The sequence below is a fragment of the Podarcis muralis genome, chromosome 7 (assembly GCF_964188315.1).
Source record: "Podarcis muralis chromosome 7, rPodMur119.hap1.1, whole genome shotgun sequence".
In the NCBI taxonomy this organism is placed as follows: Eukaryota; Metazoa; Chordata; class Lepidosauria; order Squamata; family Lacertidae; genus Podarcis; species Podarcis muralis.
The window spans coordinates 62328403-62354793 of NC_135661.1; the positions used below are offsets into that span (position 1 = coordinate 62328403).

The window sequence follows — 26391 nt, forward strand, 5'->3', positions numbered from 1 at the left end:
AGTGGGTTTCCCATTGGTATTGAGGTGTAATAAGTTCAGAAAACAAGGTTTTCTGGAGCCAGCAACCTGGAGCCAGTTGCAGAATAGTGACTTTGGAGTGGAGCCAGACCCAAAACAGTACTTTGGGGTGGATCCAATTACAGACTGTATCCCAGGAGCCATGCACTGAGATGATCTGCATCTGCAAACCTGAGCCTACATCTGAGCTGCTACAGATCAGCAATTCTAACATATAAATCTAAAACAGGTTAGCAGAATTGAGCAAAGACCTGGTCGAAAGCAATTGAACAGCCCTTACAAGCAAGGAATACAGACACTGCGAGAGAAGTAATTAGCACAAGCCCAATCATGGCAGAGATCTATTTCTTTTTTGCTTGCAATTTCAGAAACAGAGGAAGTTACTTTACACCGAGTCAGACCACTGGCCCAGCTAGCTCAGCACTGTCTACATTTACTAACAGTGGCTCTCCAGGGTTCCGGAGAGGGTGTCTCTCCCAGCCCTATCTGGAGGTGCCAGGAATTGAACCTGGGACCTTCTGCATGCAATACGTGTCCTCTGTCACTGAGCTTTGGCTCTTCCATATTTTACTTACTATTGTTAAATTATTGAAAACCAGAACCTGTAGCAAACTACAAACAACCCAGGGACCTGCCATTAGATCTCAGTGTATTTGTAGCAGGCAGGCAGTTTCTTTACAGACAGCTTATGAGAGCCATAACCTTTGCATCCCTTAGCAGTCTCCAGTGGAGATGTCAGAGAGCTTCAGGGCATCTAACCTACTTTTCCCCCCAACCCCTCATCTTTCCCTGGGAACTGTAGTTTAAAGAGGCTTATCGATCACTGGCAGAAAATTCTCACCAAGCTACAAAGAGTCCCTGTCAGGGATAAAGAGGGTATAAATAAATAAATAACGGTGATTATTATTACAGTTAAGGGTTTTTAAAACTAATACAAGTTTGTTGTGCAGAGCGGACTCCAAAGTCAAACAGAGTGCTATCGTTCTCACAGGGATGTTTGAGCAGGTTGGTAGAAGAACATTATCGAGATGCAATCATTCCCTCAAATGCTATAGCTGCATCCTTGGGGCTGTCATAAATTCTTCTGTTGAACTTCCTATTAACCTCAAAGTATCCAGCATATATGCACACAGACACACTCTGCATGAAATTTCTTTTTCCTTCAGGTACCCCAAGATGATTGGGGAGGATATCCAGCATCAGGGAAGGATGGAGAGATACCCTGTCGACGGATGCGGAGTGGCAGCTATATCAAGGCCATGGGAGACGATGACAGTGGGGACTCGGATACCAGCACCAAGGTGTCTCCCAAGGGGGTGACCCGGCGTGAGGGGTACCGCCGTTCCTCCAGTGTAGATCAGGCCAGAACCAAGTAAGAAACTGAGAACAGGGCATTTCTCATATAACCATGCGGGGGGGGGGGAGGGAGATGGTCAGGACAGGGAACAAAAAATATATGGAATTTTTAGTGGGTAGCAACTGATATTATTATTATTATTATTATTATTATTATTAATACCCCGCCCATCTGGCTGGGCCTCCCCAGCCACTCTGGGCGGCTTCCATAAAAACCAAAAATACAGTAAAATATCACACGTTAAAAACTTCCCTAAACAGGGCTGCCTTAAGATGTCTTCTGAATGTCAGGTAGTTGTTTATCGCTTTGACATCTGCTGGAAGGGCGTTCCACAGGGCAGGCGCCACTACCGAAAAGGCCCTCTGCCTGGTTCCCTGTAGCTTTGCTTCTCGCAATGAGGGAACCGCCAGAAGGCCCTCTGCGCTGGACCTCAGCGTCCGGGCAGAATGATGGGGGTGGAGACGCTCCTTCAGGTATACTGGACCGAGGCCGTTTAGGGCTTTAAAGGTCAGCACCAACACTTTGAATTGTGCTCGGAAACGTACTGGGAGCCAATGTAGGTCTTTCAAGACCGGTGTTATATGGTCTTGGCGGCCGCCCCCAGTCACCAGTCTAGCTGCCACATTCTGGATTAGTTGTAGTTTCCGAGTCACCTTCAAAGGTAGCCCCACGTAGAGTGCATTGCAGTAGTCCAAGCGGGAGATAACCAGAGCATGCACCACTCTGGCGAGACAGTCCGCAGGCAGATAGGGTCTCAGCCTACGTACCAGATGGAGCTGGTAAACAGCTGCCCTGGACACAGATTTGACCTGTGCCTCCATGGACAGCTGTGAGTCCAAAATGACTCCCAGGCTGCGCACCTGGTCCTTCAGGGGCACAGTTACCCCATTCAGGACCAGGGAATCCTCCACAACTGCCCGCCTCCTGTTCCCCAAAAACAGTACTTCTGTCTTGTCAGGATTCAACCTCAATCTGTTAGCCGCCATCCATCCTCCAACCGCCTCCAGACACTCACACAGGACCTTCACCGCCCTCACTGGTTCTGATTTAAAAGAGAGGTAGAGCTGGGTATCATCCGCATACTGATGAACATCCGCATACTGATAAGTAAGGTGAGATGCCTTGACCATGAGCAGGAGCCCGTGCATAGAAGGGATGCTTAGGCAAGAGGCATGTAGGGCCAGACTGGAGTTTCAGGACCTTGGAGAACACCAAGCACTCCAGTTGCACAAATGAGAAACTGGCCTTCTATCTCCTTTGGACCAAACCACACCCTTCTAGGCTTGACTCCTTTCCTAAAGGGTGGAGTATCTTCAGTGGGTAGTTCTGGAAACTTAGCTTTTCATCACCTTGCAATCAGCTCCCACTTTATTCATTGTCAGTGCTGGGCAGGAGTCAGTGGGAAGCATCCGGCCCCTGCTGTAAAGGGCCCCAGTTTCTTGGAAGAACCTGGCCCATAGTGGACTCAGTTTGGTGGGGTGGGCAACCTCAGGCAGAAGGGGCTCTTGGCTAGGCTTAGTGCCAAGCTCAGCACCTCTTTCTGATCCAGCTGGCTCTTCCTCCTTTGATACAGTCCTCACACCTGCTCAGGATCCATGACAAAGGATGGGGGCTGTCATATAAAGCTTCTACCCATCCATTTTTGTGTTTCTTTAAAACTATGCTCCACACCAGCTGAGAAACCTTTTTCCAGCCCAAGGACCACATTTTCTTGTAGGAAACTTTCCAAGGATCACATACCAGGGATGGGTGAGCAGACCAAAAATATACAGTTTACCTTTCTGCACTTGTCTGGCTTCCAGACATCCCTCTCTGACCTCCATCAGGCAAGCAACAGACATTCCAACCTGGGGAAAGAAAAAAAAATGAGATGTGAAGCAGAACTGTTGAGGGTGTTGCCTGTGGAGAATTCCAAGGGCCCAACTTGGAGGGCTGCCTTTGGCTTTGGGGCCTGAAGTTCCCCAGCCCTATCTGATAGGATAAGGGCAGGGAGCTTGCAAAGTCAAACCCAGCCAGCCCTGAGTCATTTTCCATCTGCTCTGATCATGTCATGTTTTGGGTTTTGTTCAGAAACCTTTCTTCCCCATGTCTCTCATTAGGTTTGCAAGTAGGCACTATTCTGACTCATATATCTGTAACTGTCCCAGCTGCTGCACGTCACCCCGAATCCGGCCACGGGGACAAGGGTATGGACGTTCCTTTACCACTGGGCAGGTGAGGTGATTTGTTCTTTAGCTCTTGCCTTACAGGAAGGGGACTGGGTAGAGATGGGTGGGGAATCTATGGCCTTCCTGCCACAGGACTCTGGCTCCCATCAACTCCAGCTGGCCCTGGCTAGTGTTCAGGGATGGTGGGAACTGGATGTGAAAATCTGGAAGGCACCAGACTGAGCAAGGCTGCACTTCACCATACTGGATTTTTCAAACATCTGGATTTGAAAGCCACCTTAAGGGTGTTGACCCTCCAGATGATGCTCAAATCCAAATATCATCAGCCCCAGCCAGCATGTCCAATAATGAGGCATGGTGTGAGCTGGAGTACAGCATCACCTGGAGAGCCACAGGTTTCCTACCCTGGGGTACACGAATTGGAGAGTGGAGGGGGAAACTGACATCTGTGTAAATTGGGCCATGTGTCTTCAAATGTGGGGCACCTTCCTTAGTGGGGTTTAAGTGGACTGTCAATATTTCAATGCCACCACAATCAGTCAGTTTGAAATATCAGGTGTCCACCTGAATCCCCAAGTGAGGATTTTTTTTCCCTTCCAAAAGTGTGGGTGCAGAGGAGGATGGGATTTTGTGGGGAAATAATGAGTTATATAAAAAAATGAATTTGCTTGCATATCTTTATCTTGTAGAGAACTTGGAGTATTACACTGGAGAGCAAATGTCCTCCAGGAGATCCTTTAATCAGATATTTTTTATAAAAAAAGGAGGGGAGAATATTCTTCCTTTGTGTAGCTTGAAATTAATGCTCACTCACACTCACAGAGTTGTATCTAAAGTGGTGCTAAGTAAGTCATTCCACCAGGATTTAAGCTAGCACAATGGAATGGTTCTTCCCCCCTCCTCCCCTCATTTGTTCCCTAAATCTGTTCAGGGGGTTTCGCCAACCCTCTGGAGCAAATTTGTGGAATGTATGGCACACATGGGGGAGGGAAGTTAAGCTGTGCAAACTTAAGTCCTTGCACTGACGGAACACATTAATTAGATACCACCCATACATCCCTCCATGTATTCTCCAGCCGGGCAAGCAAAAGCCATTAATCAGAGTTCAAGGTGCATTCCAGCCATTCAAAAGCACTTGGGATGTGAAGCAGGGACAGTGAGGGGTGTGGCCTGGTGAGTGTTCTGAGGGCCAGACAGAGAGCCTTGGAGGGATTCCCCGCACCCCCTCTCTGCCTGGCTTAAGTCTCAGCTCAAAACAGTCACGTTCAATTTCATACCAGCAGCACCAGTTGGGTTGAGTTGGGGCTAGGACTTCTTTGCTGCTCCTCTGTGTTCTGGTACATAGCACATGCAGACACACACACACCTTCTCCACAATCCCTGCCTCCCCACACCTAGCCCATCTCATGCCTCTGAGCCTTACTTTGCCAAATCGCAATGCTTGCTCAGGTCTCCCGTTACAGATGCACCAGCCATTTATTAATGCATTTGATGGTCTAAATGTGAAAATGTGGAGAACTGAATTTAAGACTGGGGGGAAAGAGAAATTGGACAGATTTGCACATCCCTAATCCTGGCACCATAGGTCTTAGCTCCATTCACGGCCTTCCATGCCCCTCCATCTTCTTCCCCTTTCCTCAGATTAACGATGAGTTGAACCACCAGTTTGAGGCCGTGTGTGAGTCTGTCTTCGGAGAGGTGGAGTCGCAGGCTGTCGAGGCCTTAGACCTGCCCGGTTGCTTCCGCATGCGCAGCCATAGCTACCTGAGAGCCATCCAAGCTGGCTGCTCCCAGGACGATGACTGCCTCTCTCTCTTTACCATGGCAACCACCACCCACCAGCCTGGCCAGCCCCTCACCAGCAGCATTCTCAAGCCAAGCACCTGTAAGTACCAACACAGGACTTTGGAAGCTGATTTGAACCAGGTCAGACTCCTGGCCCACCCAGCTCAGTGCAGTCTGCCCTGGCTGTTAGGGTTTCAGAGGCAGATTCTTTCCCAGCTCTACCTGGAGATGCTGGGATTTAACCAGCATCTGCACCCCCTCACCAAAAACAGGAAGTTGGTTCATCATCTTCACATGGGTTATTCAATGTGGTGCCCTCCCCACCAGATGTGGCTGAATTCCAAGTCCTGTGTGAGCTGAGGTTGAAGTGAGTTGGAGTCCGATAACATCTGGAAGGCACTTCAGTGGCTCCCCCTGTTCTACACTGACAGGCAGAGGCTCTCTCAAAGCTTTCAGAGGAGACTTTTCCCAGCCCAACCTGAAGATAGCTAAGGTTGAATCTGAGCTCCTGCCCCAAACTTGTCCTGGTCTGATGTGACCCACTCTCAGAGATACTGTGCAATGTTTGTATATTTTATCTGTTTAAACATGCCTGTCCCAATTTCCTTGCTAAATTAATTCAAAATGGCTCACAAATTGCTATAGGAAAGGAAGGTGGGGAAACCCCATAGCTAGCAAATACCTCTGCAAGTCTTCTCACTCCTAGGCCAATGACAACGAAATGTGTGTGTGAAACATTTCCAAAACAAGGCAAACAGTGGGGGGATGGGGGAGCTTGAAGGACATGGAGGCTGCCTTATATTGAGTCAGACCATTGGTCCATCTAATTCAGTACTTTCTGTGCTGATTGGCCGGAGCTCTCCAGGTTTTTGGAGATGATCCTTTCCTAGCCCTCCCCGGAGATGCCAGGGATTGAACCTGGGACCTTCTGCATGCAAATCAGTTTGGCACTGAGCTATGGCCCTTCCTCGTCCCCATTGCCTCACCACGTATAACACCATGAGCCCTGTCCAATAGGTGCCTGTATGAGTAGAGAGCTCCCTTCTTATTGACACATTTTGCTTTCCTTCCCTATCTCTGTCTCTCCACCCCACCCCTCCATGTAGCCTTTAGTTACAGGAAAGCTCCCCCTCCCCTCCCTTCAGGAATGAAAGCCAAGCCCCTCATTTCGGTGACGACGCAAAGCAGCTCTGAGTCCGCCCATGACAGCTTCCTGCCCAGGGAAGTCAAAAGAAGTCCATCGTGGTCCAAAGAGGCCGCCAAGCGCTGCAACTCCACAGAGAGCCTAGAAAGCACCAAGATCACTGCCATGTCCCTGGACTTGCCTTCAATCCAACCCAGGACTGCCCCCAACCCCTCCACCCTCATCATCAGGACGATTCCGGGGAGGGAGGAGCTGAGAAGTTTGGCTCGTCAGAGGAAATGGCGCCCATCTATCGGAGTTCAGGTAGGTTCAGGGTGGGCCCAGGATTGCAGGGAGGTTTGGGCTGGGGGGGGCACAATTTAGTGAGTGAAAACAAACCCAGAAGGAAACCTCTCCCTGACTACTAAAGGCATGCGCAAAAACCCAAAAGTCAAAGTTTCAAATTAAGTGTCTTTTATAACCAACCTATGAGGTATATATATCACTGTTTTCTTTTTTAAAGTATTCCACCATCAAAAGGTCCACCATCAGCCTTTAATAGAAACAGTTCTCTCATAAAAGATTATATCACATAATCACAATATCACAAAAGTATAATTTTTACATGAACATAGATTATATCCTAAAGCTCAAATATATTTCTGGAGCTGCATACTGTATGAACCAGATACTCTGTTGATGTTAATATTGTCCATACATACATCAGCAAATATTTCACACCCCTTGCCCAGTTCAAAAGATGGTATCGCTCTAATCCACTGAAGAAGTTTGCTAAAGTGGAAACACCTGTGGCACCATCAGGAGGTACTGAACACACCTAAATTGCAGTGATATATATACCTTGTGATTTAAAAGACAGCTCATTTTATACCTTGACTTTTGTTTTTGGTATTTGTACAATTCAGTGGCTGTTCATTCTACTGAAGAGTAGGTTGTATGCAAGGCTGGCCCAAGACATTGGTTTATTGGTTTCTTATATTTTAACTTTTTCTGCTAGTGGACTCTATGGGGAAAGTAGGGATGGAGGTTCTGTTCAGATTTTAATACAAACCTACTTAATTTTAACTTTCCGAAACAATACATGAACCAAAACATAGCTATCCTTCAAAATGTACACTTTTTCAGATTTTGTGGTGCAGGTTTTCCAACCAAATAATGTGTACAAATAATAAAATGCATTGTGGGTTCCTGTTGTCTGGGTAGCCTAGGACCGCCATTCACATTGCCCAGGCTTGCATCCCAGAGAGGAGGCACACTCCATTGTCTCTCGAGACAGAAGGGTGGCAACCAGAAGAGAAAATAACATATAAAATGCATTATACATGGAGAAATTGCTTGCAAAATGTGTCTGTCATGGAGGAAGTGCATACAAAGCTGTGTACATGGTGAGAAATCTGCCCTAAAATGTTGATGAATTTTGATAAAGACTTTGAAGAAACAAATTGCAAATTGGTGCAGTAATGTGGATAACTGAACTTAGGACTGGAAAAAATGAGAATCTGAGAGGAATCAAAACTGGCAGATCCATCCATCCCTAAGAGAAGGACAAGATAGTGCCCCTCATACCCACAAACATTCCACATACAGAAGCCAGCTGGACTGGTAGACAGACCTTATTTCAACACTGGTGACAGAACGGCATTCTCAGCTCCTTTGCCCAGCCATTGGGTGGTTAGTTTTATTGTTCTATGCTGCTTTATGTTGTGTGTGTTTTTTGGTTTCATGGCAGTTTATGTTTGGCTTTTATCGTATGCTATGATGGTTGATCATGTTGCCTACTACCCTGGGATCTGTTTGGATGCAGCCTGGATTAGACATTTTAAAAATACATAACCAATAAACAAATACCTTGCTAGCAAAGCAAGAGAATGTAAGATCACAGGACAATGTTCCTCAGTTGCTTTGCTTCGATTTGCTTTGCTACTCCATTCATTTTAAAAATTTATCGGTTGTGTTGATCATTCGAGCCACGTTTGTTTTGTTTTCCATTTGTGCACGGGGTCTTCGGTTTTCGTTCTTCCCATCTGTTATTTCCCTTTGCAGTGAATCAGTTGTGAATTTGTAGGCACTTTGGGTGCTGTCCAATGTACTCGTTCCATTAAGTATTTACAATTGCACAATGGAACTTTCCCCCCTGTCCTCCCCCTTTAAGTGCCCCAAGCCCTCCCTAAATCTGTGCTGGAGGGTTGGGGGAACCAACTCACAAACAGATTAAGGGGTGGCATGTGGAGAGAGGAGAGTTCTGTTGGGCACACATAAATCATTGCACTAATGGAGCAAGTTACTTAGTGCTACATTGGACAGCCCTATTGTTTGCCTCAAAGGGTTCAGACCTCTGCTGTGTGTTTGTAGTTTTGAGCGCAGGTCAGGCTCATTATGCATCTGGGCTGGAGTTGGGAAGGGGTTAGGAATGAGACTGCCATCCCTGTGGCAGTTGGTAGGGGAGATACAGAGGTTAGCAAAGGTATATGACATCAAAGCCCTTGCCCCCTCTGTTTCACTGGTTGCATTTCAAAGTCTGCGGGTGCTAGTCAGTCAGCCCCCTGCTTGGTGGTGGTGTTGCTAAATGCCAGGTCTAACCAGAATAAAACCTTGATCATCCATGATTTGTTCACCTTATTTTTGAGATTGTAAGTTGTTTTCAACTGTTTTTAATCTTTTGTTTGAATGTTGTAACCCATCCTTAGAGCTTGGGGTAAGGGGTGTGTAAAATAGTACCAGTAGAATAATAGAATTGTAGAGTCGGAAGGGACCGTGAATGTCAACTAGTCCAACCCTCTGCAATTCAAGACTTTTTTGCCCAACATGGGGCTCAAACCCATGACCCTGAGATTAAGAGTCTCATGCTCTACTGACTGAGCTATACAGCAGCAGCAGCAGCAGCAGCAGCAGCAGTAGTAGTAGTAGTAATGATGATGATGCTTTATATGCTGAAGGTACTTGGGAGGAAAAATTGGGTGAAGTCTCAGAAATTTGAGTATAAGCAGGGAGGGGGGATCTTTTTTACCCCAAGGTCAACCTTTAGAGGGCCACATGGCAGTGCTGGGCGGGGCCAGAAGCAAAAGTGAGTGGAGAAATGCATGTAAATATTACCTTTGTGCAGCAGGTTAGTTTCTACACACACTTCACATCCTTCTTTATCCTCCATCCAGGCAAGCAAGAAGCATCACCAGGGTTCTAGCCAGACAAGACTCAAGGAGGATGCCAAGCAGGGCCAGTCCCAGAGGCAGAGTCCCAGAGGCAAGACAGAGAAGCCTGGAAGGCTGCCTGGACCAGAGATTCCTTGTCCCTTTGATAAGCTAAAGAAGTCAAGGGAACCTCAGGTAGCCGGAAAGGAGGTAGAATCTGGAACAGCCTTTCCTTCTGTCTTAGACTAGATTAGGAAGCTTACTCTGAGCTTACTTAGAGAAACTCTGAGGCTGCATGGCTGTTTTTCCCCAAGGCTCAGAGATGTCGCTGGGTTTGTCCACTAGTCTCTAGAGCTTTAAAGACACTATTGGATTTATTCCAGCAATTGGCATCCAGGGCTTTGCCTAAAAATAGATTTAACTAAAAACTGCTCTTTCCTTAATGCCCCCTGAAAATCTCCATCTGACCTATTCCAGCTATGAAGGGGGCAAACAAAGCAAACGAGGGATACATAGAAGCAAATGAATATATGGTTATCAGAACTCATCCATTCCTCTGGCATTCGTTTCTTGACTGGTTCCAATTCGGAATGAAATTAATAAACCCATTTCGTTTCCATTTCCACAAAATGCCCATGCACCCTGATCTGTTACAAATTGAGGATCTAATGATACTCCTCCATAGGGGAAGCCAGAGCTCAAAGGAGCAATGTAGACAGTTCTGGCATTCATGTTCACTGGTTCCATCCTCCTGAGCATAGAGAGAGTTGGGTAGACTGTCCTTTTCAAAAGGTGGCATTGTTTAGCTTATGAACAAGGGAGTGTGAAATGAGGACTTTCATCTTAGCTTACACTGGCTACAGAAAATGCCCGTAGGGTGAAATTCAAGCCATTTCTGACCAGATGTGGAAAATCCCAATGGTTTGTGACGTTTCATGGTTTCAGTAAGCAAAGATTCCAATTTTTGGCGATGACTTCAAACTTCTAATGAAAAAGAGCTCCAAGGCAGGCACCTGCTTCATGTTCTCCCCTTTTGCTAGTTTTAATTTTTATTAGTCTCCTAAATTTGCATTTCCTTTGCTTGCCATTTGTTCCTACTTCGTTAGCAGGCCTGTCCCTTGTCAGTAAGAATCAGCACAGGTGTTGTGGAGGGAGGTTAAATTAAGTTCAGACAAGTGTATCCGAGAGGTTCAGCCGAGGGGGCAAGCTGGCGGAAAGGAAGTGTCTGATCCGACTTCATGGTGCGCAGTTGCTTGTTTGACAAGGTCAAAATGTTGGGAGTGGGGGCTTGGGCTCTTAACGAAGCACGAGAAGCTGATGCAAAATGATTCAATTAAGCCACAGCTACCATTTTCCAAAGGTGCTCTTACAAGGCATCGCGTCCCGTAGAGGAAACCAATACTTCAGAAATGCAAACTTTAGAAATTAAAATGCCACATTTATAATTTCTGCTCCAATAGGGGTTCATTTGACTGCATGGAAGGCAAATAGAGGCCATCAAGAATTTCCACCATTATCTTCACCAGCCAGTTGGAGGCAGATCCATTAGGGCAAATGGCGCACTACCCTGCTGACCTCAGGCTGACCTCAGCCAGTCAATGGGTTATGGGGGCCCTGGCTGTCATCTTCCTCCTCCTCCATCTTGGTGTTGCCCTTGTGGAACTCAGCAGAGGATGAAACTAGACTGAGTTGGCCCCGTTTATCAATGGCTCTGCCTCCACGTACCATTGGCTTCCCTGCCTTCCACAAGGCACCAGTGTTACCAGCTCTACTCCTGTGACTTTAACTACTTGGCATGCAGAAATCTAGCAGATAAAGCTTTTTCCTTTCATAAAGCCAGGATTGCCAGCTTTTCTAGTCATGTGCCTTAGATTCAATGGATCTACTCTGAGTAGGGTTAATATTGGGTACAGCCCAGCACTTTACCCACTGTTGCTGTGGAGTTTTCCACTTGAGCCAAAGGAGCAAAATAATTCCCTGCCAGCTGCTCCCTCCTGGAGTGTGGGGTGACCTTTCTCCTCTCTTCCACCCGCCTTGCAGGAGCGTCTTGGCGATCATCAGGCCTGTGCCTTTGAATGAGGTTCGGCATCCCCGGGGGAAAGAGGGATGAAAGGGGAGGACAGGGCTCCTGAGTACTTGATCTCTGCTCTCCACTCACATGGTTTATCTGGATTTCCGTTTGCATCTGGTGATGGGAATTCAAAATGCCCCCCGCCTGCTTTGCAAGTGCTCTTTCCTCGCAGCTCCCTCTCCCTCCCACACAGCTATGAATCGTTCTCTGATGCTTCCCTTCTGTACTTCAATACACTTAACTATTCATCTTTCCCTTTCTCCCTCTCCTTACTTTGTTCTCAATTCATTTTGATCATTTTGAATCTTCCTCGCACTTGTCTCCATCTCCTTCATTATTTTTCTTTCCTCTACTTATCAATCCCCCCTTCCCTGTTATCTCTTGCTTCTGCCACTTATCAATTCACCATAAGTGACACCACTTCTGGATTTCCCTTTTCCTCTCTGTTTATCTTTCCTCCTCTTTGCTTCTCCCTCATCCTCATTTCTTTCTCTTTCCCAAAGGTGGAAACCATATCCGATTCAGACACAGAAAGCAGGAGCCGCAGAGAGTTCCACTCCATCGGGGTGCAAGTAGAAGAAGATAAAAGGTACAGCTGGCAAAACATCCCTCTTGGTCCTTTGCATTCCCACCAGGAGGAGCAGCTTTTGCAATCTGCGCACAGCTGTCCCCATCCGCCCTTGCCCCCAAATCAATATTCACGGCACAAGCCTGGACCAGAGAATCGAGCAAGAGAACCTCTACGGATGCTGGCTGCTCAGGGCAGCTGGATTGCCCTCCCAGCTCATGAAACAAAGGGGTATCAAGACACAGAGGTGCCAGGCAGAAGCAAATGCCCACACAAGGCTGGCGGTGATGGAATAGGTGACCCGGGACATCCCCTGTCACCAAGCCATCCGCTTTTGTAAAACACTCAAATGCTACATGTTCCCAGCTAGAACCGAAGGGGAATATTAAGCAGGATGAAAGGCTTTATACTCAGTGCTCAACGTATGCTGCTGTTCTGGAGGGTAGAAAAAGCCACAGAGCATAGAAGTAGGTGCTGGATTTAAGCATACTAAGGCTGTGTACGAACTACACCTTTAAAGCACCATGGTACCACTTCGAACAGTGATGGCTTCCCTGGGAAGTGTAGTTTCTTAAGAGTGCTGAGAGTTGTTATGAGATGACTGGTCCCCTCACAGAGCAACAATTCTCAAAGTCCCCTGATAAGAGGGATGGACTATGAAACCACTCTGATGACTATAGTGCTAGGAGTGCAACAAGGGCCTCGTCTCAGCACTTTTAACAACCTACAGCTCCCATAATTCTTTGGGGGGTTTAAAGGGGAATCATAGTGCTTAAGCTGGATGGTGTAAATGAGACCAAAGTCTACATTCGCACTATACCTTTAAAGCACATTCATAGCGCATTTTCCCCCCTCAAAGAATTCAGGGTACAGTGGTACCTTGGTTTACAACCATAATCCATTCCGGAGGTCCGGTTGTAAAACAAAACAGGTTGTCACCCAAGGCGTGCTTTCGCCAATGGGGCCTCCTCCCCAAAAAATTGGTTGTAATAAAAAAAATGGGTTGTAATCCAAAAAAAGGGACACGCACTTCCTGGTTTGACGTGGTTGTAATCCAAAGCGGTTGCAAAGCAAGGTACCACTGTATGGCAGTTTCTTAAGAGTTTCTGGGAATTGCAACTCTGTGAGGGGTAAGCAATGGTACTCAGAATTCTTTGAGGGGGAAATGTGCCTCAAATGCACCTTATAGGTATACTGTGTCTGCATTCTAAGAATCTCAGCCTTCACTTGGAAGGAGGGGGAAGCAATCTTACAGCTCTTGTCGGAGAAGTTTGGCTAGAATATTGAAACCCAGTCAGGGTAGCAGAATGATATTTCCAGGGGACATGAGGTGGAGCTTCAGCAACCCACATATTTACAAACACACACACACACACACACACACAGAGAGAGAGAGAGAGAGAGAGAGAGAGAGAGAGAGAGAGAGAGACTTGCAGGAGATGAGTAAAATGTGCAGAAAATGAAACAATTATGCAGCTGTGCTTAAAATATTTGGGTCACAGAATTCAGCTTTCCCAGGCTCAGAATGTGGGCTGTTTGGATTTAAATTCTAAGCGCACGGTAGCTGTATGTAGATACAGAATCAGGCCAGCAGCTCATCTAGCGCAGGTGAGCTGTGGTCCTCCAGATGTTGATGGGCTACAGCTCTTATCATGCCTAATCTCTGGCTCTGCTATGTGACAGTGATGAGAGTTGGAGCCCCAAAACATCTGGAAGGCCACAGATGTCCCCACCCCTGATTTAGCCCAATACTCTCAACAGCAGCAGGTGGGAACTCTTTGGGGCTTTTCTTGCTAAGATCTTTCTCAGACAACTTAGCTGAGCCCATGGAAGTGTGTGGCTGATCACAGAGAAGCACAGTTTCTCAACAGAAAAGCTTCCTGGGCTCAAAACCCCCGAAGAGGGCCATCCATGGACTTGGAAGTCTTGGTAGCTAAGTTCTTATAATAGAAACATAAGATGCTGACTCACACTGAGTCCATTTAGGTCAATATTGTCCACACTGACTAGCAGTGGCTCTCCAGAGCTTCAGGCAAAGAGTCTTTTCCAGCCCTACCTGGAGATCCTCAAGATTGAACCTGGGACCTTCTGCATGCAAAGCTCTACCTTGCTCTACCACTGAGCTATAGACTTACCCAATACTGGGGCTTGTGGGGTGAGGGGCTCACTACAAATTATTGGGGAAGCCTCCATCATTCTCCACCATTGGCTGCACTAGCTGGGACTGATGGGATTTGGAGTCCAACAACATCAGGGGGATACAGGTTCTCCACGCCTGATATAGACAACACTGAACTAGAAGCCATCAGGGGAAGAAGGACTATAGCTCAGTTATAGATCACATGCTTTGCATGCAGAAGATCCCTGGTTCAGGGCTGGGAAATTCTCCTGCCTGAAACCCTGGAGAACCACTGCCACTTTGCATTTGAAATATTGGACCAGATGGGCCAACAACCTGACTCCAGCTTAATTGTCTGGAAAAGGGCCGTAGTAGTAATAGAGCAGGCTTCCTCAACCTTGGCCCTGCAGATGTTTTGCGACTACAATTCCCATCATCCCTGACCACTGGTCCTGCTAGCTAGGGATCATGGGGGCTGTAGGCCAAAAACATCTGGAGGGCCAAGGTTGAGGAAGCCTGTAATGGAGCATCAGCCAAGTTCAATCCCTGGTGACTCCAGGTAGGGCTGTGGGAATATCCCCCTGATGGGAAGGGTTGTAGCTCAGTGGAGGAGCATCTTCAGCATCTCCAGGTAGGGCTGGGAGGCAACCTTGCCCGAAACCATGCAGAGCTCCTGCCAGTCAGTGTAGACAGTGCTGAACTAGATGGACCAATGGTCTGACTTAGTAAAGGGAAGCCTTTTGAGGTGTGTGCATGCACTCCTCAAACATGCACTCTGGACTCTCTGAGATGTCCAGCATCTTGCTTCCCCCATTTATTTCCCTCCAGTTCACTGCGCGGACACTTGAATCAAAGAGCATGTGAGGTAATCACCATGTAGCTGTCCCATATCTTCATTCAGTCAGGGACTGGCTGGCACGTCCTCTGCTCTGTGTGCTCCCTCCCTCCCTCCCTCTAGTCCTTCAGCATCCATCCAGCACTGGTTGTCATAGAAACAGGCCAGTGAACAGGAAGGAGGGAGCGATGGAACCACGCAGGCATGATGCTGCTCAGTGGCGGCTTGTCAGTTTCTGAGTTCTCTCCCTCATCCCTAACGCTTCCTTTCTGTAAGGAGAGGAGCCAGGGTTCAAGCATCTCTCAAGCCCCCATCTCACACATGGGAAAGCCCTGCCTCTGAATCCTTTGGGTATTCCGTGGTGCAGGAGGAACATGCAAACTTACACATAGACAGTGAGGCTCTTCTGTTTCTCTTGGAAATGTATTCCAGGGCTGAGCCCTGGCGCAAATTAAGCCTCGCTGGTTAAGAACATAAAAATATAAAAAGAGCCTGCTGGATCAGAACAATGGCCCATCTTGTCCAGCATCCTGTTCTCACAGTGGACAACCAGGTGCCTGTGGAAAACCTGCAAGCAGGACCTGCAAGCAGCATCCCGCCCTTCCTTCAATCATGGCCCAGGGCGGTTAAGAATAAAAGCATGCAAGTATATGAGTACCACCACAAAAGAGCATTTAAGATTACAACAAATGAATTGCGCACACACAACACAGAGCAGCCAAACAAGCAAATCATTCCGTTAATGTCTACAGCCAGCCACTAAATGCCTGGTGAAATAAGTACATTTTCAAATGAAGCTGAAACAATAGCAACTACAGCAGTGCAGTAGTTCCATAAATGGAGAACCACCATCAAGTAGGCCCCATGCCATGCCGCTTCCCTGAAGATCTTAAAGCACAGAGGAGGCACTCCTTTATGTACTTGGGTCCAAAGCCATATAAGGCCTTACACACCAGCACTCATCTTTAACTGGGCCTGGTAGCTAATAGGCAGCCAATGCAAAGTTAGAAAGATGAACATAATATGGTCCCTTCCCACTGTCCCATATAACCACCTGGCAGCAGATGCAGCCTCCAGACCTTCTTCATAGATACCGAGCAATATGGACCAGCAGGTTGACTTGGTATAGTAATAATAATAATAATAATTTATTATTTATACCCCACCCATCTGGCTGGGCTTTCCTAGCCACTCTGGGCAGCTTCCAACAAATATTAAAATACAGTAATCCATCAAACATTAAAAGCTTCCCTAAACAGGGCTGCCTGTTTGTATAGCACAACTTCCAGGGTTCATACCTGTAAGAACATAGGATACCACTTTATACTGGATTCATACCATTGGTCCATCTAGCTGAGTATTGTTGACACTGGCCAGCAGCTGTCCATTGATACTGATTTCAGGCAGACTGCCTTTCCCAGTCCTACCTTGAGATGCCACTGGGGATCAAACCCAGGACCTAGTGCTTGCAAATCCAAGCTGGCTGGTTTTTGCAGCCCTTGCAAGGGACCTAACCCTCTCTCCTCCCTATTGCAGGCGCGCTCGGTTCAAGCGGTCCAACAGTGTGACGGCCGGCGTGCAGGCTGACCTGGAGCTGGAGGGTTTGGCGGGGCTGACGGTGGCGACAGAGGACAAGGCCCTTCAGTTTGGGCGCTCCTTCCAGCGGCATTCCTCGGAACCGGAGTCCACGCGGCAATACTCGGTGTACAAGACGGTGCACACGCAAGGGCAGTGGGCCTACCGGGAAGACTACCAGATGCAGTATGACACTGTGGAAGTGCCGCGCCAGGATTCCTGGATGGACAGGGGGTCGCGTAGCCTGCCCGATTCTGGCCGAGCATCGCCCTGCCACCGGGATGGCGAGTGGTTCATTAAGCTGTTGCAGGCGGAGGTGGAGAAGATGGAAGGCTGGTGCCAGCAGATGGAACTGGAGGCTGAAGATTATGATCTGCCGGAAGAGAGTGAGTCTCCACCGGGTGCTGTGGGTTGGGGGATCCCATCTGGGGCAGCCAGCTTCCTTTTACAAGCTGGTACAGTCTGGCAGATATAGTTGGGTTGGGAGGCAAGCTATACAATTGTGGGTCCATGTGAAGAATCTGTTGCTGGACTGCAGCATTCTTTGGACTGTAAAATGTTCCTCCGTGCTCTTTTTTTAAAAAAGCTACCGTGTCAGGGAGAAATGCTAGCTTGCTTTATTTGATGGGGGAGTGTTTGATGGGGGAGTCTGTTGAAATTCGGGACGGGGGATATATTTGGTCCAGTTGACATTTTAATGCAGACCTCCCTAATTTGCACTTCCCTAAAACAATAGACAGAATGAAACAACTATCTTTCAAAATTTACACTTCGCTAAATTTTGGGAGGCAGTGTGTAAAAAAAAATAAATCAAATCACATTGGGGAGAAAGTATGCGTAAAAATGCATTCATGAAAATAACGAATATGGGGAAACGTGTATATTAAGCAAATTTGCATACAGAATTAGGTATATTAGAATAAATGTATACTAAAGTGCTGGTTAATGTTTATGAGAACTTTTTTAAGCTGTTACAAATTGATGTGAAAATGTAGCAAGCTGAAGCTTGAAACTGGAAAAATGTGAAACTGAGGGAGAAACAAAATAGACAGGTTTGTCCATCCCTCATTGGAATGTAAGATTTATATGATTGTAATTTTGTTGTCATAATGATAAAGGAAGAGCCCCACTTGATGACACCAAAGATCTGTGTAGTTTCGCATCCTGCATCCTACATTAGCCAATCAGGTGATTTGGAGGAGCCCACAATCAGGGCATAAAGTTATCCCCTATCAGCACCATCCAGATAATTGTCATCAGTTGATGTCATTTTAATTTTTTGTATTGAAAAAACAACTGCATGTTAAATGCAAAGACACGGTTAATGTCACACTCTGGTAACCAATGGAAATTCTCCAGCATGGGGAGTTCTCTGGAGCAATGTGGTACTGACCCTCTCATTTTCTTTCTGTACCTCCCTAGTCCTTGAGAAGATCCGTAGTGCGGTGGGCAGTGCCCAGCTCCTGATGTCACAGAAAGTCCAGCAGTTTTACCGACTCTGCCAGCAGAACATGGTCAGGGAATCTCCTTGTGTGTGCCTAGATTTTGTTGTTGTTGTTGTTATTGTTAGGTCCTCCAACTTGTGTCACTTTTAAAATTAAGTCACTTTTTGATGTCACCTGTGGGTGCTTTGGCCGTCTTTATTGGGGGAGAATGACATTTTTACAAGGGATGAAAGGCTACTGCTGAAAACAGCAAATCACCATGCCAAGCTCTTCCCCGAAGATGTAGTATCACTGTATGCCAGGGATTGCCAGTGAGATGCCCATGGGCAGAATGGTGCCCTTACAGTCTTGGCCTGGTGCCTACAAATCCTCTGAGCTCTGCCCCTCATTCACCTCATTGAGGTGGTGAGCATCATTACCTATTTTTCTTCCTTGAAAAGTATATAGAGCTGAGGGAGGAAGTTGGAAGAGTGACTTATCTTTCCCACTTCCTCTTCCAGCTCTATGTACTTTTCAGGGCTCAGGGTAATTCTACTGCAAATGGCTGGGGAGGGGGCACCAACAGCACTTCCTCAAAAAATCAGAAGTTACATGAAAAGCAGCTCACTACTTGTGTGCTACAAGAGATAAATCAACAGGCTTGTTAAAAGCACTCTTGTAGGCACAAAGGTCTGCTATGTCTCTGAATGAAACACTGCCCTTGCTTTGTCTCCTTCTCATCAGAAAGTGGATGATTCTACCATATCTGTGTGTTGGGCAGGATTGGGTCCCTTTCCAAATGGAAGAGACATGACAAGAGGTTGTGACAGGATTACCCATTCTCAGAGAATACTGCCTTGTTGCATCTCTGCATGAGTTCTTGCTCTGGCTTGTCTCCTGCCAATAAGGTGAACAGAGTGCAAGCCATTTTTATCTACTCAAAATGCAAACCTTTCATGCTGCAAAAGTGAAGTGTACCTCAGAACCCTGGGGGAAACAGGTGTGACTTTGTATCTCAATTCCACATTCAGACAACCGCCTGCCCCATTCCTTCCTTCTTGTTTGTCCTCATCCAGATATATCTCCGCCTCCTAACAGGAGGGAGCCTTTGACACCAGCTCAGTCTCTTTCCTTTCCTTCCTTCTCCTTCCTGGCAGGACCCCAATGCTTTCCCCATGCCCACTTTCCAGGACCTGGCCGGATTCTGGGACCTCCTGCAGCTCTCCATTGAGGATGTCAGCATGAAGTTTGCTGAACTTCACCAGCTCAAAGCCAATGGGTGGAAACCCATCGAGCCCAAGGTGAGAGGGAAAGGGGGCAAGGCAACCAGGGACCCAGATGGTTCCCAATGCATGTTGTAACAGGGTTCTTTGCCCCTGGAAGTTCAGTATAAATGAGTAAGTAACCTTGCACCCAGGCCAATGGAATTCTACATCAAGTAGGTGCATGTGGGCTGATAGCAAGTTGACTAGAATTCAGAAGGCTCAGAGGGAGGACCGGATTGCTTCCCCATAGTAAAACGTTGCCCAGGATTAGGACTAGGGATGGGGGAGAAATCGAATACTGTTGGCATTTAAAGGCACACCTCTCTAATTCACACTTTCCGAAACAATATGCAAACTGAAACACAGCCACCCTCTGAAATTCACACTTCTCTGAGTATTGCAGTGCAGTTCTCCAGCTAAGTAATGTGTACAAAAGTGCATATATTAGGGTAAATTTTGCATATATGTATGTGCATATTAGTGATAACGGGGGGGGGGTGCTTTTTATTACCCAATGCATGCCCTGTGTTGCCCCTTTAACTCAGAAGGGATGGGGCACAGCAGCCCTCCCAATGTCACTCTCCTCTTTGTGTGTCCTGTGCAGAGTGAAGGGGTTGGAGTGGGGGCGGGCCTTGTTTCCAACCCCATCTTGGCCTACCAGCCTCTACAGCCCTCCTTGGAGATGTTTGCCAGGGATGTGCTCATCCTCTCACCCGAGCTCACTGCTGTTCTGCACCCCTCCCTGCGCCTTTTCTCAGGTGGCCTGTGAGATTTGCAGTGAGGGATTCAGATAAAGCCATCACAGCTGTTTTCCTCTCTCCCCGCAGCTCTAGAGCTGCATTGCTGGTCGAAGCAAAATAATTGGGCATTTTTAATGAACCTTTGTTCTTTTTTTCTGTTTTAAAATTAAAACTGCAGAACAACAAAGCTCTTTATTCCCTCTGAATTGAGAGGCAGGAAGCAGCTTCAGCCTGGGCTGAAAAGCTATTTCCGGTTTGTTTATTTAAACGCCGTTCTTAACAGTTTTGTTCCCTTCCTGCAGATACTTGCATTCACACACACTCCAGACTGGAGCTCTATTTGGGGCTGTCATTCTCTGCAGCATGTCATTGATGCAATAATATTTCATGAGTGGCGGGTTTATGCTGGGTCATCCACACATCGTTCTCCTTTATTGGTTTTCCTGCGATGCACGCACAGGGTTACCGCATCACTGCTACCTTGGAGGGTCTTTGATACCCTCATGAACACAAACTATCATGAATGAACACTATAAAGGACACCTGGAGAGAACTTGGAAAAAATTTTCGCAACCTGATCTGGAAATGAGAGCTGAACTTAAAGCTGGAAAAATGAGGAACTCAGAGAAACCTAGAGAAACTGAAACTATCAGACTCTGGGAATTATACTGATGCGAGTGTAGGAATGTGTATATATAGATGCTAGAGGACATATTTATTAGATATTATCCTTCCTTCCTCACGTTTGTGAGTTTAGCAGACTGCATCCCTTTGCAGCTGAAAAGGAAGCTACTTTTAGCCTTTTAGTTTAAGTAATCCAGGATGCTTTGAGGCAGACTGGATTCTCCTGGTACTTCCACCTTTTCTCCTCCTTAAAACAATAATCACACCAACAGTCTTGTAAAAGGTAAAAAAAAGAAGCATTTACTCACTCAGAATACTTGATGAAGAGTAACAGATACAGCTGCTTTTGTTCAGGCAGGCTTAAAATGGTAATTCAGTTACAAAGTCTAGCTTAAGGTGGACTCTGAGTGGTTATGTTCTACATCAGGCATAGGCAAACTCAGCCCTCCAGATGTTTGGGATTACAACTCCCATCACCCCTAGCTAACAGGACCAGTGGTCAGGGATGATGGGAATTGTAGTCCCAAAACATCTGGAGGGCCGAGTTTGCCTCTGCCTGTTCTACATTGCTGGAATGAGGTGAAAGAGCAAAGTGCCCAGCCAGGTGATGATATTCTATGTCAGGGTCCAGTGGAAGCAGCTCTCAGAGTTCTCTCTAGCAAACTTACAGGAAAACTCTGTGAGCTTCAGCTCCCATCATGAGCCTATCTAGCAGTCATGCATTGTTGGCATGACTGCATTGTAAATATCCCATGGTGAGGGAGGGAAGGACTTTCCACCATTGCTGCCGCCGCCACCCCAGCGCTGTGCCTGTCATGGGTCCTTCCCTTCCCACTAACGCCTTCCCTCCTTCTCCCGCTCTCCCTCCCTCTCTTTGCAGGAGGAAAAGAAGGTGCCTCCGCCAATACCAAAGAAGCCGCCACGCTCCCGGCTGCACCCAGTGAAGGACCGGTCCCTGGACTCTGTGGACCGGCAGAGGCAGGAGGCCCGCAAGAGGCTCCTGGCGGCCAAGAGGGCTGCCTCCTTCCGCCAGAGCTCAGCCACCGAAAGTGCAGACAGCATTGAGATCTACATCCCCGAGGCCCAGACCAGACTGTGAGGGCAGGGGCCTCTTTTCTAACCATCCTGTACGTGCAGAAGACACAGCACCACTGTGATCTGTGTCCCATCATTTCCCCAGGGTGGGCAACTCTAGGCCTCATCGCAATCCCTGAATTTTTTAACAAGAACTTCTGCAATCCATGGACCTGAAGCCAGACAGATGTGAAACTGGCCTCCTTCACTCGTCGCTCTTATAGCAAGATGTGGCGGTTGCCAGCCTTCACCGGTTGCTCTCCTCTGGTCCATCCAGACCAGAACCTTTCCCCCTTCTATTCCTCCGATTCTCTTCTTATATAACCTTTGCCCCCTGCTCCCATTGGTGGGCATTTCCACCACCACAACCCCTTAACCCGCCCCCTTTCCATGAGCTTTTTTCACTGTCCTGCAGGCTCGGGGCCCCCATCAACAACCCCGTCACTCCGCATCCACGGATTCGAGGCCCATCAATATTTATATTATAAATATTATATGTATATGTACTTCTATAAATATAACCGAAGGGCAGAAACTGCCCAAGACCACAGCTGTGTTTCTGATGGCGAGAGCCTTCTCGTCTCCTCAGGAGACCCCGTCCCGTCCCGTGTCAGCAGCCTGAGTCCCCACACCCTACACGCACAAAACATACTAAGATCTCCCCCACCACCAACACATACACACAAATACACAAGTTGGATGAAGCAAGGGAGATAGCTAGAGGGATGGGTGGCCACCACCATATCCATCAGCCCCAGAAACGTGGCTGAAGGTCTGCTGGTCGACAAACATTTGGTGGAACTGGTTCCGTGAGGAGTGGTGCATCTATAACTTCCTGAGTCTTGGCAGCTGATGCTCCTGATGAGGGATTCTTAAAAAATAGCATTGGCTGTACTCTTCTGTGGTGATACCACTCAAATGACCAATGACTCATTCTCTTGCATCAGCAGGAGCACAATTCCCAAGACTCGGGAAGTCATAATTCCACTCTGCACAGCATGTCAGGGAATCGTCTTGTATAGAATTATGGGTTTTACAGCTCAAGGAGGATAATGAAAGCCAGATTCAGAAAAGAGCTACACCTATGAGAAAGGATCTTCTAGGAGCCAAATTGTCCGATAGGGGGGGATTATAAAGAAACTAGATTCTAGGTTTGGCTCAAAGCAGTGCTTTTAAAGCTTCCTTCCTTCAGGGAACCCTCCATGTTTATTTGCCTGCTTTGGAACCTTTGCTCATTCCAAAGGATTCTGGGAAGTGATCTAAGCTGTGCATTTAGTTTCTCGTGGGGTACTGGCTAGATCTGTTTGGCCTCCCTCTTACCCACTGTAAACTAAGACTAGGCCTAGTTTTCTCCTGCAATTCCACTTTGCAAGGAAAGAAGGATGGTGGTGGGTAAGATCTTTCAGGAAAGCTTATCCACCTTTCCTGGTCTTCTCATCAACAGATCCACACAGACACGCACCCAAGTTCCCTGGGACACAGTTTTGAAAGCCATTGGCTTAGAGAAAGGAAGAGTAACAGGACTAATTTACATATATATATATATATAATTAAAAGGGCATCAACATGAAAATAGATGGCGTGATCATTCACCCTCACCACTGAGAGCAAAGAGTAAGAAGAAGAAACAGCGAAAATAAGCTACTAAGTGCGGTTATGGGGTGCTAAGAGCGGTTGATGGCATTTTCTAGAAGAGGAACAGAAAACATCACTTTGGGATTTGGAAGGTTGAGGATATATTGTATCATGACAATGATTCTTATGACGTGAGAGCAGCATCGTTGACAACCCCTCATGACTTCTCCTACACTACTCTGGTAATGCAGCAACCCAGTGGGGAAGCAGGATGATGTGGGAAGGACTACATCAGAGACCAGGTCTGGAGGAGTGGCTTTGAGGTGCTCCCATTTTCTTCAACCCTGTGAAGTAGATTGGGCTTAGATGCAATGAGCTGCTTTAAGGTGAACTTCATGCTTGACCAGGGATTCAAAACCAGGACTTCCTGGTCCTAGACCAACACTCTGCACCATACAGGGGCTCAGCGATCCCACCATTCTGTCACTTGTGTTTGTGTGTAAATGTGTTTTCTAACGTAGGAATTGGCACATGTTAAAGGGTTGTGCTCAGGGTGTGTGGCTGTGTGTGTGGCTGTGTTTTCTAACATAATAATTGGTGCATATTAAGGGATTGTACCTGATCAGGGGTGGGGAGCCTGTGGTCTGCCAGATGTTGCTGGACTTCAGCTACCATAAGCTCTAGCCAGTGCATAGGAGCCAACTCCTAGGGGCCGTGGGGGCTTCGGCCACTGGAATAAAATATTTGAGGGGGCTGGAGCCCCGCAAAAAATAATGGGCATTGCCATTCAAATGGTGTTTGTCCACTGTGTCGTGCAATCAATTATGTGGGGCAGGGCTTACCTGGGCCCCCACAATATTTCATTCAAGTTGGCACCCCTGACCCAGTGGTCCGAGGTGATGTAGTCCACCAACATCTGGAAAGCCAGAGGTTGCCCATCCCTGTTTGAGATGATCACCTGAAGGTCTTCCAGCTGTTTTATCTTCCAGGATGAGACATGATGATATTTTCCAATACATGTCAAGACTGGAACTGCCATGCCACAGAAAACCTTCCAAAAGGAGGCCAGAGGAAATCAACGTAGACTGGCACGTTTGAATCCAATTCCTCATGGCGAAATCAACTTGAGTTGATTTCACCACGACAAAAAGGGCCTAGCAAAACACCAGCGGCCATTACCAGCTTTGCCTCACCCTCCCAAATCAAATTCAAGGTTTGGGGCGGGAGGCATGGAGGAGGCCTCTCAAAGGCCATTGATTGAGTAGCCAGGGTGCTTGGGTTGGAGGGAGGCCCTGGGTTGAGCCCTGCTGGGTCAGACCAGAGACCTATCTAGGCCAGCACCCTATTCCCACAGTGGCCAACCAGATGCTTGTGGGAAGCCTGCAAGCCATACCTGAGCTCCACTTGCAATTCCCATCAGCTGGTATTCAAAGGCATACTGTCTCCAGCAGTGGAGGTAGAACATAGTCACCGTGGCTAGTAGCCATTGATAGCCTTATCCTCCATGGGCTTGTCTAAAACTCTTTCAAGGCCATCCAAGTTGGTGGCCATCACTACCTCTTGCGGGAGAGAATTTCATAGTTTAACTGTGCTGCGTGAAGAAGGACTTCCAATATTCAGCTTCATTGGAAGTCCATGAGTTCTAGTGTCATGTCTCCCCATCCACATTCTCCTTGCAGTGCCTTAGGAGGAAATCCTAAGTCCTGCTTGAGGCAGAAGTCCAGACCAGCATGAAATAGCTTAGCCGTTTCTGACCTCCCAAAGGCAGCACTAACTACACAAGCATCACAGCCCTGCATTTCCTCAGAATACCAGTAGCTGGGGGAGCAACAGCAGGAGAAGGTGATTGCCCTCATGTCATGCTTGCATGCTTCCAAGAATCATCTTCTTGGCCACAGTGGCAGCCAGGATGCTGGACTAGGTGCCCACCCTTTGATCTGAACCAGCAGTGGGGCTCTTGATCTTCTCAGTTCCTGCCCACTCAGTTACCATCTTGTTCACCTTGCATTGGCCGAGAAGCATAGGCTTAAGTTGAATATGAGAGGGTATCTTTCCATTGGGTTAATCTTTCCACTGGGTCAATGAAAAAACCATGACCGCAAAATAAACAGCCCACCAACAGAATGGCTGGATCCATGAGCTGGGGAGGAGCACAGAGTGTTGAGGTGGCCGCAGAACTGAGCCTTTTTCCCATCTTCCGAGAAATAAGTTTCTAGACCTTATGGCTGCAATGCTAAGCTTGAAAGTGGAGACAGTGGCTGGTGAAGTCTCAGAAGATGTGTGCATGGGAGAGAGAGTGTAAAATATTCAGGAGTCAGGGGCATAGTGCTGATGTTGCAACTTGCCTTGCTCCCATCACTGCAACCTGCAACTTGAATGGGGCAAAAATAGTGTTATATGGTGGTGAGCAGAGCAAACTTTTTTCTACTCCATCAGACCATTAGTCCATTTAACTCAGTATCATCTACACTGACTAGCAGCAGTTTTTTAGGGCTTCAGGCCAAGGGCATTCCCAGACCTACCTGGAGATAGCAAGGATTGAACCGCAGACCTTCTGCATGCAAAGCAGATGCCCTCTGCCTGTATTTCATCATGCAAACTTCGGTAGATAGAGCTAGGGGGATGTATCCACTGTTAGTCATACTCAGAGTAGACCCAGTGAAATGAATGGACATGACTAATCTAGGTTCATTGATGCCCATGGGTCTAGCCTGTATGAAACTTAAGTTGAATACAACCCAGTGTGCAGCCTCCAGCCAGTACAAGCTCTGTCCCCTGTTCAAAGCTAGTCCTGAGCTGAACCCAGTGACAGTCATTCACTGTGTTGGTGGGTCTCCTTTGCCGGCTTGTGCAAGCAGATGGCTGAGTCCAGTGTCACACGGTTCCAGTGGAAACAAGTACATTGGTGGGATGGCTCATCC

At 47.3% G+C, this 26391-nt stretch overlaps 1 protein-coding gene across 2 annotated transcripts in view; it reads left to right on the top strand.

Annotated features, from left to right (window-relative positions):
- DLGAP3 (DLG associated protein 3) overlaps nucleotides 1-24026 on the top strand; it is a 175658-nt gene extending 151632 nt beyond the window's left edge. For both annotated transcript variants that reach the window (XM_028738968.2, XM_077931929.1), the window contains 9 exons: nucleotides 1185-1390; nucleotides 3475-3589; nucleotides 5185-5428; nucleotides 6435-6775; nucleotides 12175-12260; nucleotides 16730-17154; nucleotides 18191-18282; nucleotides 19350-19493; nucleotides 21702-24026. In XM_028738968.2, coding sequence (XP_028594801.2) covers nucleotides 1185-1390; nucleotides 3475-3589; nucleotides 5185-5428; nucleotides 6435-6775; nucleotides 12175-12260; nucleotides 16730-17154; nucleotides 18191-18282; nucleotides 19350-19493; nucleotides 21702-21920 — 1872 coding nt within the window. In that variant the 3' untranslated portion in view covers nucleotides 21921-24026. The remainder of the gene's footprint in view (nucleotides 1-1184; nucleotides 1391-3474; nucleotides 3590-5184; nucleotides 5429-6434; nucleotides 6776-12174; nucleotides 12261-16729; nucleotides 17155-18190; nucleotides 18283-19349; nucleotides 19494-21701) is intronic.
- Nucleotides 24027-26391: the final 2365 nt, after the last annotated feature.